At 32.9% G+C, this 13583-nt stretch overlaps 1 protein-coding gene across 1 annotated transcript; it reads left to right on the top strand.

Moving 5' to 3' along the window:
- The first annotated feature begins 5612 nt into the window (after positions 1–5612).
- Positions 5613–9907, top strand: LOC123555581 (low affinity immunoglobulin epsilon Fc receptor-like). The gene is made up of 5 exons (XM_053524259.1): positions 5613–7600; positions 8068–8147; positions 8506–8593; positions 9119–9380; positions 9802–9907. The coding sequence occupies exons 1-5, from the start codon at positions 7297–7299 to the stop codon at positions 9905–9907; spliced, it is 840 nt and encodes a 279-aa protein (XP_053380234.1). The 5' UTR covers positions 5613–7296.
- Positions 9908–13583: the final 3676 nt, after the last annotated feature.

Here is a 13583-nt window from a genome sequence, read left to right as displayed (position 1 = left end):
TATATTTTAACCCATCACTTTATAAACTCATATTAACGTTATAGAATAAACTCTTGACAATATAAAACAGTTTTGGATTGCATGGTTGTTGTGAGGTACCTGAGACATCAAATAAAGACAAATGACTACCTAGTTGTCCTCATTTTAACTGATTTTTTGAAACGAAAACACTGTTGTTGCACAGCTAAACAGACAATTTTGAGTCAGTCCGTGGATACGTACATCTACTGTCGAGAATGTCTCACGGATTTCATTCACAGTTGTTGAAAAATATTCAGAAAGACGGTGAAAATGAAAGATACACATTACACACAATGTTTAAGAAGGCCATTGTCAGCAACAGTTAAACAGATATGCTCTCCACTAAATTTCTAACTGGCCAGAGGAGTTTTTAAATACATTTACACATCTGTATACGTACAATCTACGTCATTAGTTTATACAAAAAATCAATCGTAAAAAATGTGCGTTTACAGAAAAATAACAAAAAAAAACAAAAACAAAAAAAAAAAGAAACAACAAAAAAAGAACAGGACAATGAATTTAACAATAAATAACAATAAAAGGTGTAACGGTACAATTTCTGGGGCAATTTAATCCCCTTCCTCAATACGAAAATATTGATTTGATAACAGATTTAAAAATGCGTTGTCCAAAATAAAATGTTCATAGCTTCTTTCGTCATGTTTGGTTTATAAACATTTGATATCCGAGACACACATTTAAAAGATTAAATCTTATAATTTCTTATGGACTTTTCTAGCGAAATATAACAATATAATCTGAAACACACAAAATATTTACGAAAATACTCGCGGAACGTTTAGAAATAGAAATATTGAAACAAAAGTGATAATGTGACATAATTGTAGATGTTGAAGTTATAATGTAATAAGTCAATTGGCATAACGTGATTCCCCGGGCTGCCTTTTTAACAATATAACATTATGATAGACCGAAGGCATAATCTCGCTCCAGCGTGGATGGTTTCGGTTCCAAGCTGATTTTGAATTAATGATATGAGCATCAATACCACTATCGTTTGGCAATATTTGAATCTATCTTTTTTTGCTACTTGCAAATTCTTCAAAGATGTTTCTTTGTTACGCCACGGCTATTATTTCCTTTTGTTGCGTACTGTGTTTCCAAAGGATATTCTTACGCGATAGGTCTAGTGAGGTGAATTTACTGGTAATTTGTTTTCCGAAATGGGGAGAATATTAGCCCCTCTAATTTTTTGAAATCAGTATATCAATCTTGCGCCGAACATATCACCCTGCGCCGAACATATCCGATTACCTTTGTGTGGACAAGTCATTTAATATTTTTTTGTATTTAAACAATATTTTGAGTTCGTATCGGAAAAAAAAGACATTGACAAATTTAAGACAATTATGGTCGTCTCTGATAATATTTCCTTTTTCGTGTAGTATTTAAAAACTACATTAACTTTTGAGCTTAGTAAGTTACAAGAATTTTCGAAGTACTTTGTGTATGAACATTAGATCGAATACTTTCATCATTCGAGTCATCTTGTTTCGGTGGAAAGTTTTCCTATGACAAATACATTTTCAAAAGCAGCATCATTTGTACATGGTTGAAATAAACAAACAGTTTTAACAGTCCGCCGAAAGATATACATCATCAACCAACGTGTGCCATGTATATTTTATAAGATACCCGATTTATTGAATTAAATTAAACGTTTCAGTATTCTGTAAACTTATAATACGGTATTTCGAGTTTAACTTTCCATTTGAATAAACTCATTTTTGAAAAAATACACAGTAACAACCTTCACCTCTGAGCAAGTTTTTACTCCTCGTGATATTGTATACGTATGCAAACTTCAATGAGTTCAATCACTATTTATGACATTTGTCTATAGATTACTAACCAACGGCCAGAAGCAAAAGATTTATATTTCAAACTCAGATTAACAAATTTATGCTCATTTTAGCAAATGATGTGCTAGATATGTGTTTATATAACTAAATGCAACGTAACTCGTATTTTTATGTTGACGAGATATATCTTCATTTTATGAACGGAAATGAGAGACTTAAAGCAAACATACCATATATTGGTTTTAATTATAGATATATACAGTGGTAGCACATCAATATTTGGCTGTCAGTGCGGTGAGTATCGTACAAAAGTCTTATGCTGGATATTGAAACTTCAAGGCTATAAAATTTAAAGTAAAATGAATATCGCGCAAAAACAGAAAGCAAAGTTATGCACAGATAAACACTGAAAGGACAATCAACTTGAGGCTCGCAAAAATATTAAATAACCTTTGCGCTTGGCATGTAAGTCTTAAAATGTAGTCAAACCTTGCAAAAATTAGTAAAGGCATAAGATACTTTATTCCTTAAAGAACAAAGTCAGGAGGTAACGTTTGGATATGAAATAGCCGAATCAGTCAACTATGAAAGCTAGTACAAATTATTTAATGACGTCATTGTTCATTGGCATTTTAAATTTTAGCAACGTATAAACCCAAATTTCCTTCTATTAACTACTTTATTAATGAGTAATGAAACATCAAGATTATGTAGAGCAACGCATTGTTACTTTATCGCTGACAGTTTCAGACAAAATGTTTCGTTGGGACTTATTTATTAAAATTATTCAAATGGTTATTGTATCATAATCTGTACACTGTTTTCAAATAAAGGAAAGAAAAATAACAATACAAACACTAACAAGAAGAAGAAAAATACAAAACAGTCTCATGTAAAAGACAAAAATCGAGCGTGTTATTGAATCATATCGATTTAAAGTTCAGACTTTAAATGGCATCTGACGACAATTAAATTTTAACAATCTTCCCGGAGAGATGCTTCATTTATTGCACATAATTGGTGCTGCTTATTTCCGTTCTGAGATATGGACAAAAGGCTGCATCCGGTTTGTAATCTATAGTGTCACAGACGATAATTTATATTTTATACTTCTGTTTATTTTCGAAGCGGAAGTTCCTGTTCAAGATGAGTGATTAGGCTTGGTAATTAACAACAAAGCTAGAACTTCCTTAGATGTTCATATCTGTATCTCATGTAGAAACCTACCCTAAGCTCTCTTTTCCCAAAGGAGAAAAATCTGTTTATAGAGGGAAGTTGTTGAATGAACACCGTTCGCCAATCCTTATCCTGTCCATGATATATCAATGCAATGCAAAAGCAAGCTATCTATTTTTTCTTGCTATACAGGATAACAGAGATATGCATCTAACAGTCCTGAAATTATGTTCTTTGATTTTCTTGTATTTCTAGATACTCGTATTTTCCAGCATTTTGATGGATTTTTATGGATAGCAGAATTGTTCTCTTTCCAGCAATAGCTTTCTCAATATATTTTACCATGTGAAATTCTGAGGGCTTTAACTTTTCTATAAATATTGTCTGTTTGTTGACAAATTTTACCCCACGTGTCTGGTACAAGACTTTACACATGGGATGTGTTCTTTTTGACATGACGTCGCAACGTTTACTATTGCACTAACCGCCGCAAGGTAACGATTTTGTTGATTCAGACCACTATAAATGCCAAACTTGGCAACATTGAATCCATGTAAACACACCTCTAGATATGTTTTACACATCATTAGTGTAGTAATACTATTCCGCGAAAGAACTCATACATATTTCTCTAAGTTAATCTAGTATGTTTTATTACATAGGCCTCTAGTCTTAAGATTGGTATATACATGATACAAATGTGTTACTTAGCCTCAGTGACATTGAATATATCGTCGTTAAAGAACTCATGAAACTGACGTTACAAATGTCGTCACATACCCGACATGAAATTTTAAAATCAATATGGAAAAATATTGACGTTTCAACTGACTTAATTACCGAGTGATTATATAAGCATGTTATAGTACAGACTTATTGTACTAAGTCTTTCATCCTTGCATAAAAAAATTAATTTTAATCAGTTTTAAAGGTCCTAGACATTGATCGCGGTAAGACGGGGTGCAAAGCACGTTACAAAATGAATAGGCCTTGACATTTCATCTGTATAAAGGATATCGGGTATCGATTTCATGATCATAGTGTTCGCAATTTTAGAAAAAAAGTGTAAGAGACTGAGTGAAGCAGGCAGAATTGTGTTCTGTCGGCACCTCACTACACTTGCATGTTGTGTAAAGACAGGGTGCCGTGTAAGGCTTAAATTTTCATTGCACATGTATATCGAAGAATGGGCGAGTTACGCTTATACACAATATTCAATATTAAAAATTACCACATGTCAAGAAATGATACACTTGTCAATGTCCGCTTGACATGTATAAAATATCAGTTTATAGTAGGACTTTACTGTAGGCCATATATTCTGTATGGCCCGGAAAGCATAAATAAAACATGTGTAACAGCCGACTTCGGTCGGTTAATATCAACTGTCAGTGAATAGTCTTGTATTTTTTTATTCTATATTTCCGGCAATTTAATGGTGTTATATATAAGAAAAGCGATAGTACACGCTTGTTTCGTGAAATAATATCTGAAGAATTCCTCGGGCTATGTTGGTGGACGAGCTCGTGCACCGACCAATCACTCGGGCTTCTGCACATGTTGTTACACAAAATAGCCATACAATCAGTACATATTTTACTGCAGGAAACCAATTAGTGGGTATTCACCAGCATGATCACGACCAGCCAGGCGTCCGCCGATCTGGTCAGTTTTCATGCTTTCGATTTTTTCCTTATTCCAAAATAGGCTACAAAGAGCGAACATCATGGAGCTGACCAGAACTGCGGATGCCGGTGTCTGATCATGCTGGTCATACCCTCGTATGTTGTTTTCTCATGGCACGGCGTCATTTTATCAAAGACAGTTAAATGGAAAGTGTTTGTTTCAGCGTAATATCGTAACTGAATGCTTACGACTGAAAATAACTTTTTTTTTTGCCAAATGGCCAGATCTATTTATTCATTGTTTCGAGTTTTTTTTTCTTTTAGTATAAATGACAAAACTACGCAGTACGCAATACGTCATGTCGCCACAACATCATTGATGAAAGTACATGAGGAAATGAAAGCACTTTTCCGGGTATTTATTGAACATCCCTCGTATTGATAATTTTACATCCATGTCTTTATCGTCTGATTTATAAAAGAATGTTGAGCGAATTGAAAATTGTTCATGAAGGTCCTAAAATAAACTCGTATTTTAATTCTGACAGGGCGCATTTGCATATTGCTCATTCATATTTCGGCACATTTTATCTGTATTTGGAAAAATAAGCTTTAAACAAATGTTGTACGCAATTTTGTTGTCATATTTGTTTTACTTTTACGCAGTCACTGCAATCACAATAGGTTTGTCAAGACTTATATATTTACATATTTATCCATGAATTTATTATTCTTATCTATCAGAGTTTTCATTGTAGAACGTAAACAAACCGAATAAAAACAGAATCGGAGTTTATTCATGAGAGGTAATGAAAAGTGCAACATTCCTCAGCCCCTAGCACTGACCTAACTATAGTTCGATGGCATATATATTAAAAGTACATATGGTCCCAACGAACCAAAAATGCAATAACACTGTGTCCAAGTAGGGGAGGGGTGGGGGTGGGGGCTGTTACGACAATCACACGGCACGTAAAGACTACTATTATGATGGAAACAGAGAACGCAGACAAACAAGATAATATCTCACTTTGAAAGAGTCTGTTAATAAATTGAACGATTAAACTTTGAATATCATTTAAATGATAAGTTGGAACCTAGAAACTTGAGAATAAACCTTAACCCTTACCTTGCTAAATTTCTATAATGGACTTGTCCATCTTTCAATATGGACAGTACCGTTAACTGGTAAAAGGAGTGCATACCATAAAGATACTGACCGAATGGCTAAGAGTGCAGATCATGATCAAACTGCACGGATATACAGGCTGATCTTGATCTGCACTGATCGCAAAGGCAGAGTCATTCGTGTCCAGCACGATAAGGGTTAACTTCTCGGCCACAGGGAAGCTTTGATACACATCTACTTGTAAGGTTTTCAATAAATACAATTTTTAAAACAACAGCAAGAACAGATCAGATATCAGTACAATTATCTGTTGTCGTATTGTATCTCACAACAGAAAGAAAATTAAGTAAAACAAATAAATGTACCAACAAAACGCATAAACAATTTTTAGGATGTATTTTGGTGTTATAAGGTGCTTTAATCATTATTATTTCATTTATCGCTTAAAATTAATAAAGTGAGAGAGGAATAACATGTATTTTGTCTATGAAAACGTATCATACAATAATAAATCAATATATAGGGTTTCGATTTTAAGACTTTGGAATATGATTTCCCTAAAAAATCTTACTTTTTGTGTCTTCTTAAGTTTTGTATTGTATCGATAAGGCATGAGAATTCTATTTCAAAGATCTTCTCTTTTCCTTCATTTATCACTTGCTGAGTAATGCGATAAAGAGAAGAAATTGATAATTTCTTTAACATTTTCATGTAGCATGTAAACAGTACCTGCCCTATGCAGGAAAAGTTACTGTGCAGAGGTAACCTCGATACTTATGCGTATTGCAGGGCAAACAGACATTCCTTGAAACATTGCTCTAGTGTAATGTGAGCTAGAGTATTTCAAAGAAGATGGTCAAATAACTCAATAAACGACCAACTGGAGTTCGTAGTGGTATAAAATCGATGAAAACATGATCCACACAGCAGGTGCGCGTGACGTATATACAGATCATTGGTTAGTTAAGCAAACTTTAGTTTCAGAATTACAATATCAAAACTTATAAATATCAAGCTGAAGTGGAAGAAGTGCCAGTGTTGCATTAAAGAAGACATGGGTAAAGGGCGCGGAATGTAGAAATTAAATATATTCGATCTGAATGTAGTAATTATTTGTGGGCTTAGTTAGCAGAAACTAAAGGAATTTTATTTTTAAATTAGATGATTTGTATGTGTTAAGTTATTCGTGCAAGTATTTGTTATTTTGAATCGGAAATTCCATTTGTCACATATAAGCAGTTCATTAAAGAATATAATTTATGCAAGTATCTGTGATGTTGAATTGGTCATTAAAATTGTCTGTGAAATTGCTTAAATCTTATACATAGAGACAAATTTATCTGAACTTAAATGCTAGTTTTGAGAACATTTGTGAAGTCTTTTTCTGAATCTTTTACGCATTTATCAAGACAATTGTCGCTTAATTTATAACGAATGATTCTTGACAAATTTAGTGATAGTAAATCTAAAAATTCTTTGAGGTTTACCTGAAACATCACTTGTATGATGAAATAAAATCATGATGGGAATGCCTAAGTGGCTATACGTGTGTTTTACTTTAATGACATATGTACATATTCGCGAATATGTCGTAACTATGCAAAATGTAAAATACATCGCAGTGTCAGAAATGTTGTCATCAGTCGCAACAATGTCTGTTCCCTCTAAATTGTCTTGTGGAGTCGTGTGCGAAGAAAATGATGAATGTGTCTCGTTTAGTTATAATAACGCAACTGAAATATGTCAGTTGAGTGATAAAGATCCAATGATGGCACCAGTGGAAGTTGTAGCAAGTAATGGAAGCACTTTGTATCATCTTAAAGGTAAGCAATCTTTTGTCATGACATATTAGAAATAAAACTGTTTTTAAAAGCCATATCTATATTTTTGTTGGAAGTTTGCACACATTTGACTACATTTGAACTATTGCTTTTTCCTTTATGTGTACTTTGAAACAATTTACATGCAAATAAGATTGATCTAAAGGTCACTTTAAAATGTTTAAGGTTTCCTTTATAACAAAAATTGGAAACGTTTTTAAATTATATGAATTGCGATTTCTAATTATTTCCGAAAATTATGATGACAAAGGAAACAGATAAACCAGGAAAAAAACTCGTCTCCTTAATTACATTACTCTTTTAGTTCACAGTTTCCATACATTATAATTTCAATGCCGTTTTATATTCATGTGTGGGTAGCCATTTTGTCCTTAAGTCTATACAATATCAAGTCTAGATCTATTCACAATAATCCCATTAAATTATGTTATGCTGGAATATAATTTCAGGATGCGAAGAAGGTTGGGACGTTTACAAACGCAAGTGCTATTTGTTCTCATATACGTCGCTCACTTGGGAATCTTCTAAGGTTTGGTCCTATTTAAAAAAATCAGTTTTATATACATTTTGCAAACTATTTAGAAATAATCGATCTCTGAACAATAAAAACCTTCTCTCCAAGTTTTGATCTCCTATGTACCATAGCGTAAACATTACTTGTATGGAAGGCCAGAGGTTTCTTTTTTTAATAATGTCTTTTTTCCCAGTTTCTTATTCTCGCCTTATTATAATTCCACATTTGCTTTAAAATGAGTAAAAGTGTGAGACACGGTAAGCCACTTTTCAAGACATGCTTAAAAAACCATAGCTTTCTTTTCACTGACAAGTTTTATTTTCAATTAAATCTAAATCTTTCTCATTCTCTATGTCTCTGTATTTTATAACAGTCATACTGCGAGTCCCTAGGTACTAGCCTGGTAAAGGTTGAAAGTGACGACGAACATCAGTTTATTCGACACAAGTTACAAATAATAGGTAAGTATCAAGCCTTATCTGGGTAGAGCTGTAAGCTGAAGCAATTCATGCATTTAGTTCGATCTTCGAAATGCTACATTATTGCTGTGCGGTTAACACCACGCATTGAAAAGCTAATATGACTAGTTAACACAGAAGACACTGTTTTGACATAATAACAAAATGTTTTAACATAAGAAGACTTTGTCTTGACAAGTTAACACCACACTCTGACATTATAATTTGATATGAAATTTGCCGACATAAGAAAGCTGCGGCGTTCCATAGAATTACGACCTTCTGAGGCATTCCTTAGGACAAAGACCCGCACATGAGATAGCAAAAATGTGGTCATCAATGTAGAATATTTTAATTAAGTTGAAATTAAATATATATTTCAAATATTTCAGTCTTAAATGAAACTAATGATGGTTTTGTGACTTCCATTTCTTTGCGCTGGGCGTCTTCTAAATGGTATATTCAAGCGGAAAAAGTAAAACATGTTTTTACTTTGAATTATGTAAAAGGTGTTTCATTCTATGAAAGGTTATTCAAGCGGGTTCTCCTGGATCGGAGCACGCTATAATGAATCAGCTGGGGAACATCGCTGGATTGATGGCACTGAAATATCGTTCAATGGTTGGCCTGCTGGAGAACCGGGAACATCGAAAGGCTGCGTTGATTATTTGGATTTTCTTGAGGCAGGTGGCTGGTTATGGAATTCGCACTGGAACTGCATCGGTGACGTTGGACCTTGCATTTGTGAAAAAGGTATAAATAGTGTAATGGTGCAACGATATACTCGATTGTAAAATGATAAAATGATTATTATTTTAATTAAAAAGGTTTATATTTCTGGATTCGAGTTAGCAAATAAAGTTAGAAAACAACTTTTGGAAGAAAAATGGGTATATGTTATATATTTGTCGAAAGCACTTCATACTATACATTTTAGTCACATTGAAAAATGCTTCAGCTAATGAATATCTCCTCGGGTTCGATCCTCGATATAACCACCAGCAGATAAAATATTGTTTTGTGCTTTCTATACAAACGTGACTACATTGTTAAGTGCAATAACATAAAAATAAAGAATAAGGGAACATTTAGTTCTTTAAAAAATACAACAGTTATTAACCCTGTGCCTTTATATAGCATTGAGACATATATTGTTTTGTTTCACGTGTTTTGGCGAAACAAAAAAATAAAGAACAAAAATTTGCTTTCAGGGCGCTAAGAAATGCGCTAAAGGAAGACGGCATTGTCGTCTGCTGTAGCAGGAGTATATCTGCAATAGACCAAACAGATGATAACGAGTCGACAAGGAAGTTATAAAATGTGTGACTTTACAAATTGTTTTATTAAGAAAGTGATCGATTTTAGTAACTAAGTGACGTTGTTTATTTGTTATTTTTCTGAATATTTTCGCTTTATGGTTTATACATTGATGGAGGAAATTGTGTTTCTGAATGTGAAAAGAATGATTAATTTCATTTCAGTTTAAAAATGTGTATAGCTGCGATCCACTGCCTTTTTGCGAATTAGTGTTTTTCTTAAAAAGTTGCTTTGACTGATTGAATGTAAATTTTATGTTATTTCTGAATATTGTTGTTTTGCTTTGAGTTTCATGACATAACATATAAGGGTAATAATGTTTGAGTTTTAGTAAATGAGCAGATGTATTATGAATACATGTTTGTGCACTCAGCAAATTTAATTTTATAATCGGTCAATACCATATTTAATGATAAAATTCAATATTTAAAAGCATTAAGGAAATTTATTGAGTTTTGTAAGATATCAATGTTAATAACATCTCCTGAAAAGCGGATTGCATAACACGCGATAGGTAAAAATTACAATTTTCAGAACTGTGTCAGTCCTGAAATAAAAGGATTCGAAAAATAGTATGATAATAACTAAGCAAATTTAGTTTTACATTTATGTTAATTTCGCAGTGATTGAAAGTAGACATTTGCAAATCAAAATGTTTCTTATTTAAAGCCACATGAACACAAGTTAGTCGAGATAACAGTTTGGAGGTATTGAACGTGTCTATACATTACATACCCATTGAAAATTTCAAAACTTTTAATCAAAGGTGTATTACATCAACTAAATATTTTAAAACTTTGAATGAGATTTATGTACGGAAGGGCAATAAATGGAAAATTTCAAAATGTTAAGGTAAAATGTACAAGTTACGTTATGATAAAGTGTTATGTTTCCCGAATATGATAACTGAACATTTAAAGTTTCAAATGCTATATCATATACCAGCTTTAAAATAAAGAGCGATAGAGCAAAGAATTACTTTATCCTGCAAGTGACCATTTTGCAGTTATCAACAAGAACAAATAAACCCACAGTAATTATATAAACATATGTCTGTTTGCGTATATTATAAGATTTCGTTAGTGTTTATTTATCTTTTGAAATATAACGAAAGCGCATCGAAGCGCTTACATTGTTAAGATTGTTGTAAAAATACCTAGAATTGGTGTAGTTGCTCTGTTGGCTCAACTTAGCGCAAAGTGCTCAGGGTGAGCTATTTTAATCGACCTGTGATCTTCGTCCATCTTGCATCGTCCGTTGTCATTTCTTTGCAAATGCTAGAGGTTATAATTTTGTCTCACAAAACTTCGCCGAAATATGAATCTCAATAAAATCACCAGTTCGTTACTCGGTCACCTTGGGCAGAAACCACATGTAGGTCACAAGCCTAAGGTAAAAAAATATGAAATCTTTGTTAACATTATAGAGGCCACATTTTCTACTTTATCTGCATAAACCTTTTTCAGAATATTTATCTCTATGGAATCTAAGTCAACTTTAAAACGTAATGAATTAATGTTAAAACTCGGCCGTCTCTTCAATTCATACACCTTTTGTACAATCATTTCGCACAAATCTGCCTTAAGTTTCATTTAATTATTGGATAATCAGTGTGCTTATTTACATTACATTTTATCTGTCATTTTTTTTTGGGAGTAATCTTAAATTTCTTTGTTTACTTTTGTAACTGGTTAGACATTGGGAAGTTCAATCTTAAAAACATATGAGCCGTGCCATGGGAAAACCAACATAGTGGGTTTGCGACCAGCATGGATCCAGACCAGCCTGCGCATCCGCGCAGTCTGGTCAGGCTCCATGCTGTTCGCTTTTAAAGCCTATTGGAATTGGAGAAACTGTTAGCGAACAACATGGATCCTGACCAGACTGCGCGGATGCGCAGGCTGGTCTGGATCCATGCTGGTCGCAAAGCCACTATGTTGGTTTTCTCATGGCGAGGCTCAATTATCTCATCAGTCTTCTTTTTGGATTTTCATTAATTGTTCAGAAGTGTTATTTCTGTGACACTGTTTATCTGGTTAGCAACTTTTAACAAAATTAATCGCAGTAGATCGTTTAGCCTTAAAAAACATAAAACAAAAATAAAAAAAATAACTAGATATTGCTACTATATTTGTTGTAATTGTTGTTTACGCTTATATTTGTACTTTATAGATATTTTGCTTGACATGATTTTGACTTTGCTGTGAGTATTTTGAAAAATAGAACAACAACAAAACATTTAAATATGATATTGCAACGTAGTTTTGAAAAAGGTATACTTACTCAGAAAAATGCTTAGAAAAAAAAACGTGCTGGTGAGCGAAGTGAGGAAAACGTGAGGAGTACAGAAAGTTGTGCGAGATGAGAATAATCGAAAACTTAGATTAGGATTTGCGGGAAGAGGGAAAATGTATAGGTCATAGGAACATCACCGAACAAAAAAAAAGAGATCGAGATAGAGAGAAAGGGTGTAGGAGAGTTAAGGTAGTTCTGCACGTTTGATAAATCGGAAGTAATGGTGTAACGCCATTTATCCGAATAACGTAGAACAAAACCTAGACTCGATATACAGAAAAATTGATTGCAACCCTTGATAATTTTTTTTTTAAAACGGCTTCTTTACTATCTTTCCGATGATAAAACGTTTATGCACATGAAATAATTCCAAAGGAAAAATGTATTTAACGAAAATGTTATCAAAATTGTGATTTTACCATAGACGCTTATTACGAAAACTCTTGTGAGGACAAAAATTTTCAAACCAGTCTAGCAAAAAATAAAGCAAATGACTCTTTCTTTTATATTTGCGAAATGATACTAATATGAAATTAAGAAAAGGTTGAAATCAAATTTTACGTTGAAGATTTCAATCCAAACGTGCAGAATTACCTTAAAGACTGTAGAAGATTTGGAATTGGTAGCGTGGATAGGTTTATGCATCATAGAAATTGTGGCTATCATAAATTACTTAAAAGTTGGACAAAATCTTTTAAAAAGCTGATGTGTTTATACCTTACCAGATTCTCATTTTTATTATATTGTAAATAAACTCGTTTGTGTTAAAAAATCTGACTTTCATAGTCTATGCAAAGATAGTCCAGTAAATCTAGCTGGAAAATGCACCTAACCTAGAACTAATTGCAAAAGTCTCATTTTCTACATATTATGGTAGGGAAATATTTATAGTTTCTTGTGTAAAAAATCTCCATCTCTCAGGTCAATGGAAAATGACATTTTGCGGGGCTTTATGAGAGTGTATGTCAGAATATTGAAAATACGCTATAATAACATTAAATAGTAACTGTTACCAGTTTGATGGTGTTTTCTTGTTTATTTTGTGTCGGGACGATTGCTTTTACATAAAACATTACCTGTAATCAGTAACTGGCACAGTTTTGTGTCACTCTGAGATATAATTTTGCATATTGTTGTATTTTAGGGGTAAAATTACCCCACCCACTTTCGAACAAATAGTTATATTTCGGAACAAAGTACAAAACTCGCATAAATTATAAAGACTTAGTATTTATTATGTCCAGAAAATACATTTAAACATTTAATACAATTGTTTTCAAATGAAATTAATTAGATTTAATTTTATAAGTATCAAAACTGCATTGAAAACATTCTTCAATCAATAAAAATAAAGACAAATTGACAATTATACTTCTATACA

The sequence above is a fragment of the Mercenaria mercenaria genome, chromosome 15, assembly GCF_021730395.1.
Source record: "Mercenaria mercenaria strain notata chromosome 15, MADL_Memer_1, whole genome shotgun sequence".
Taxonomy (NCBI): domain Eukaryota; kingdom Metazoa; phylum Mollusca; class Bivalvia; order Venerida; family Veneridae; genus Mercenaria; species Mercenaria mercenaria.
The sequence above is the reverse complement of the archived record's forward strand: the minus strand, read 5'-3'. Positions and strand labels throughout refer to the sequence as shown.

Coding starts and splice junctions, on each gene's coding strand:
- LOC123555581 (XM_053524259.1), top strand. CDS start 7,297: ATGATGGGAATGCCTAAGTGGCTATACGTGTGTTTTACTTTAATGACA. Junction 7,601..8,067: donor CACTTTGTATCATCTTAAAG/GTAAGCAATCTT, acceptor ATATAATTTCAG/GATGCGAAGAAGGTTGGGAC. Junction 8,148..8,505: donor TCACTTGGGAATCTTCTAAG/GTTTGGTCCTAT, acceptor ATTTTATAACAG/TCATACTGCGAGTCCCTAGG.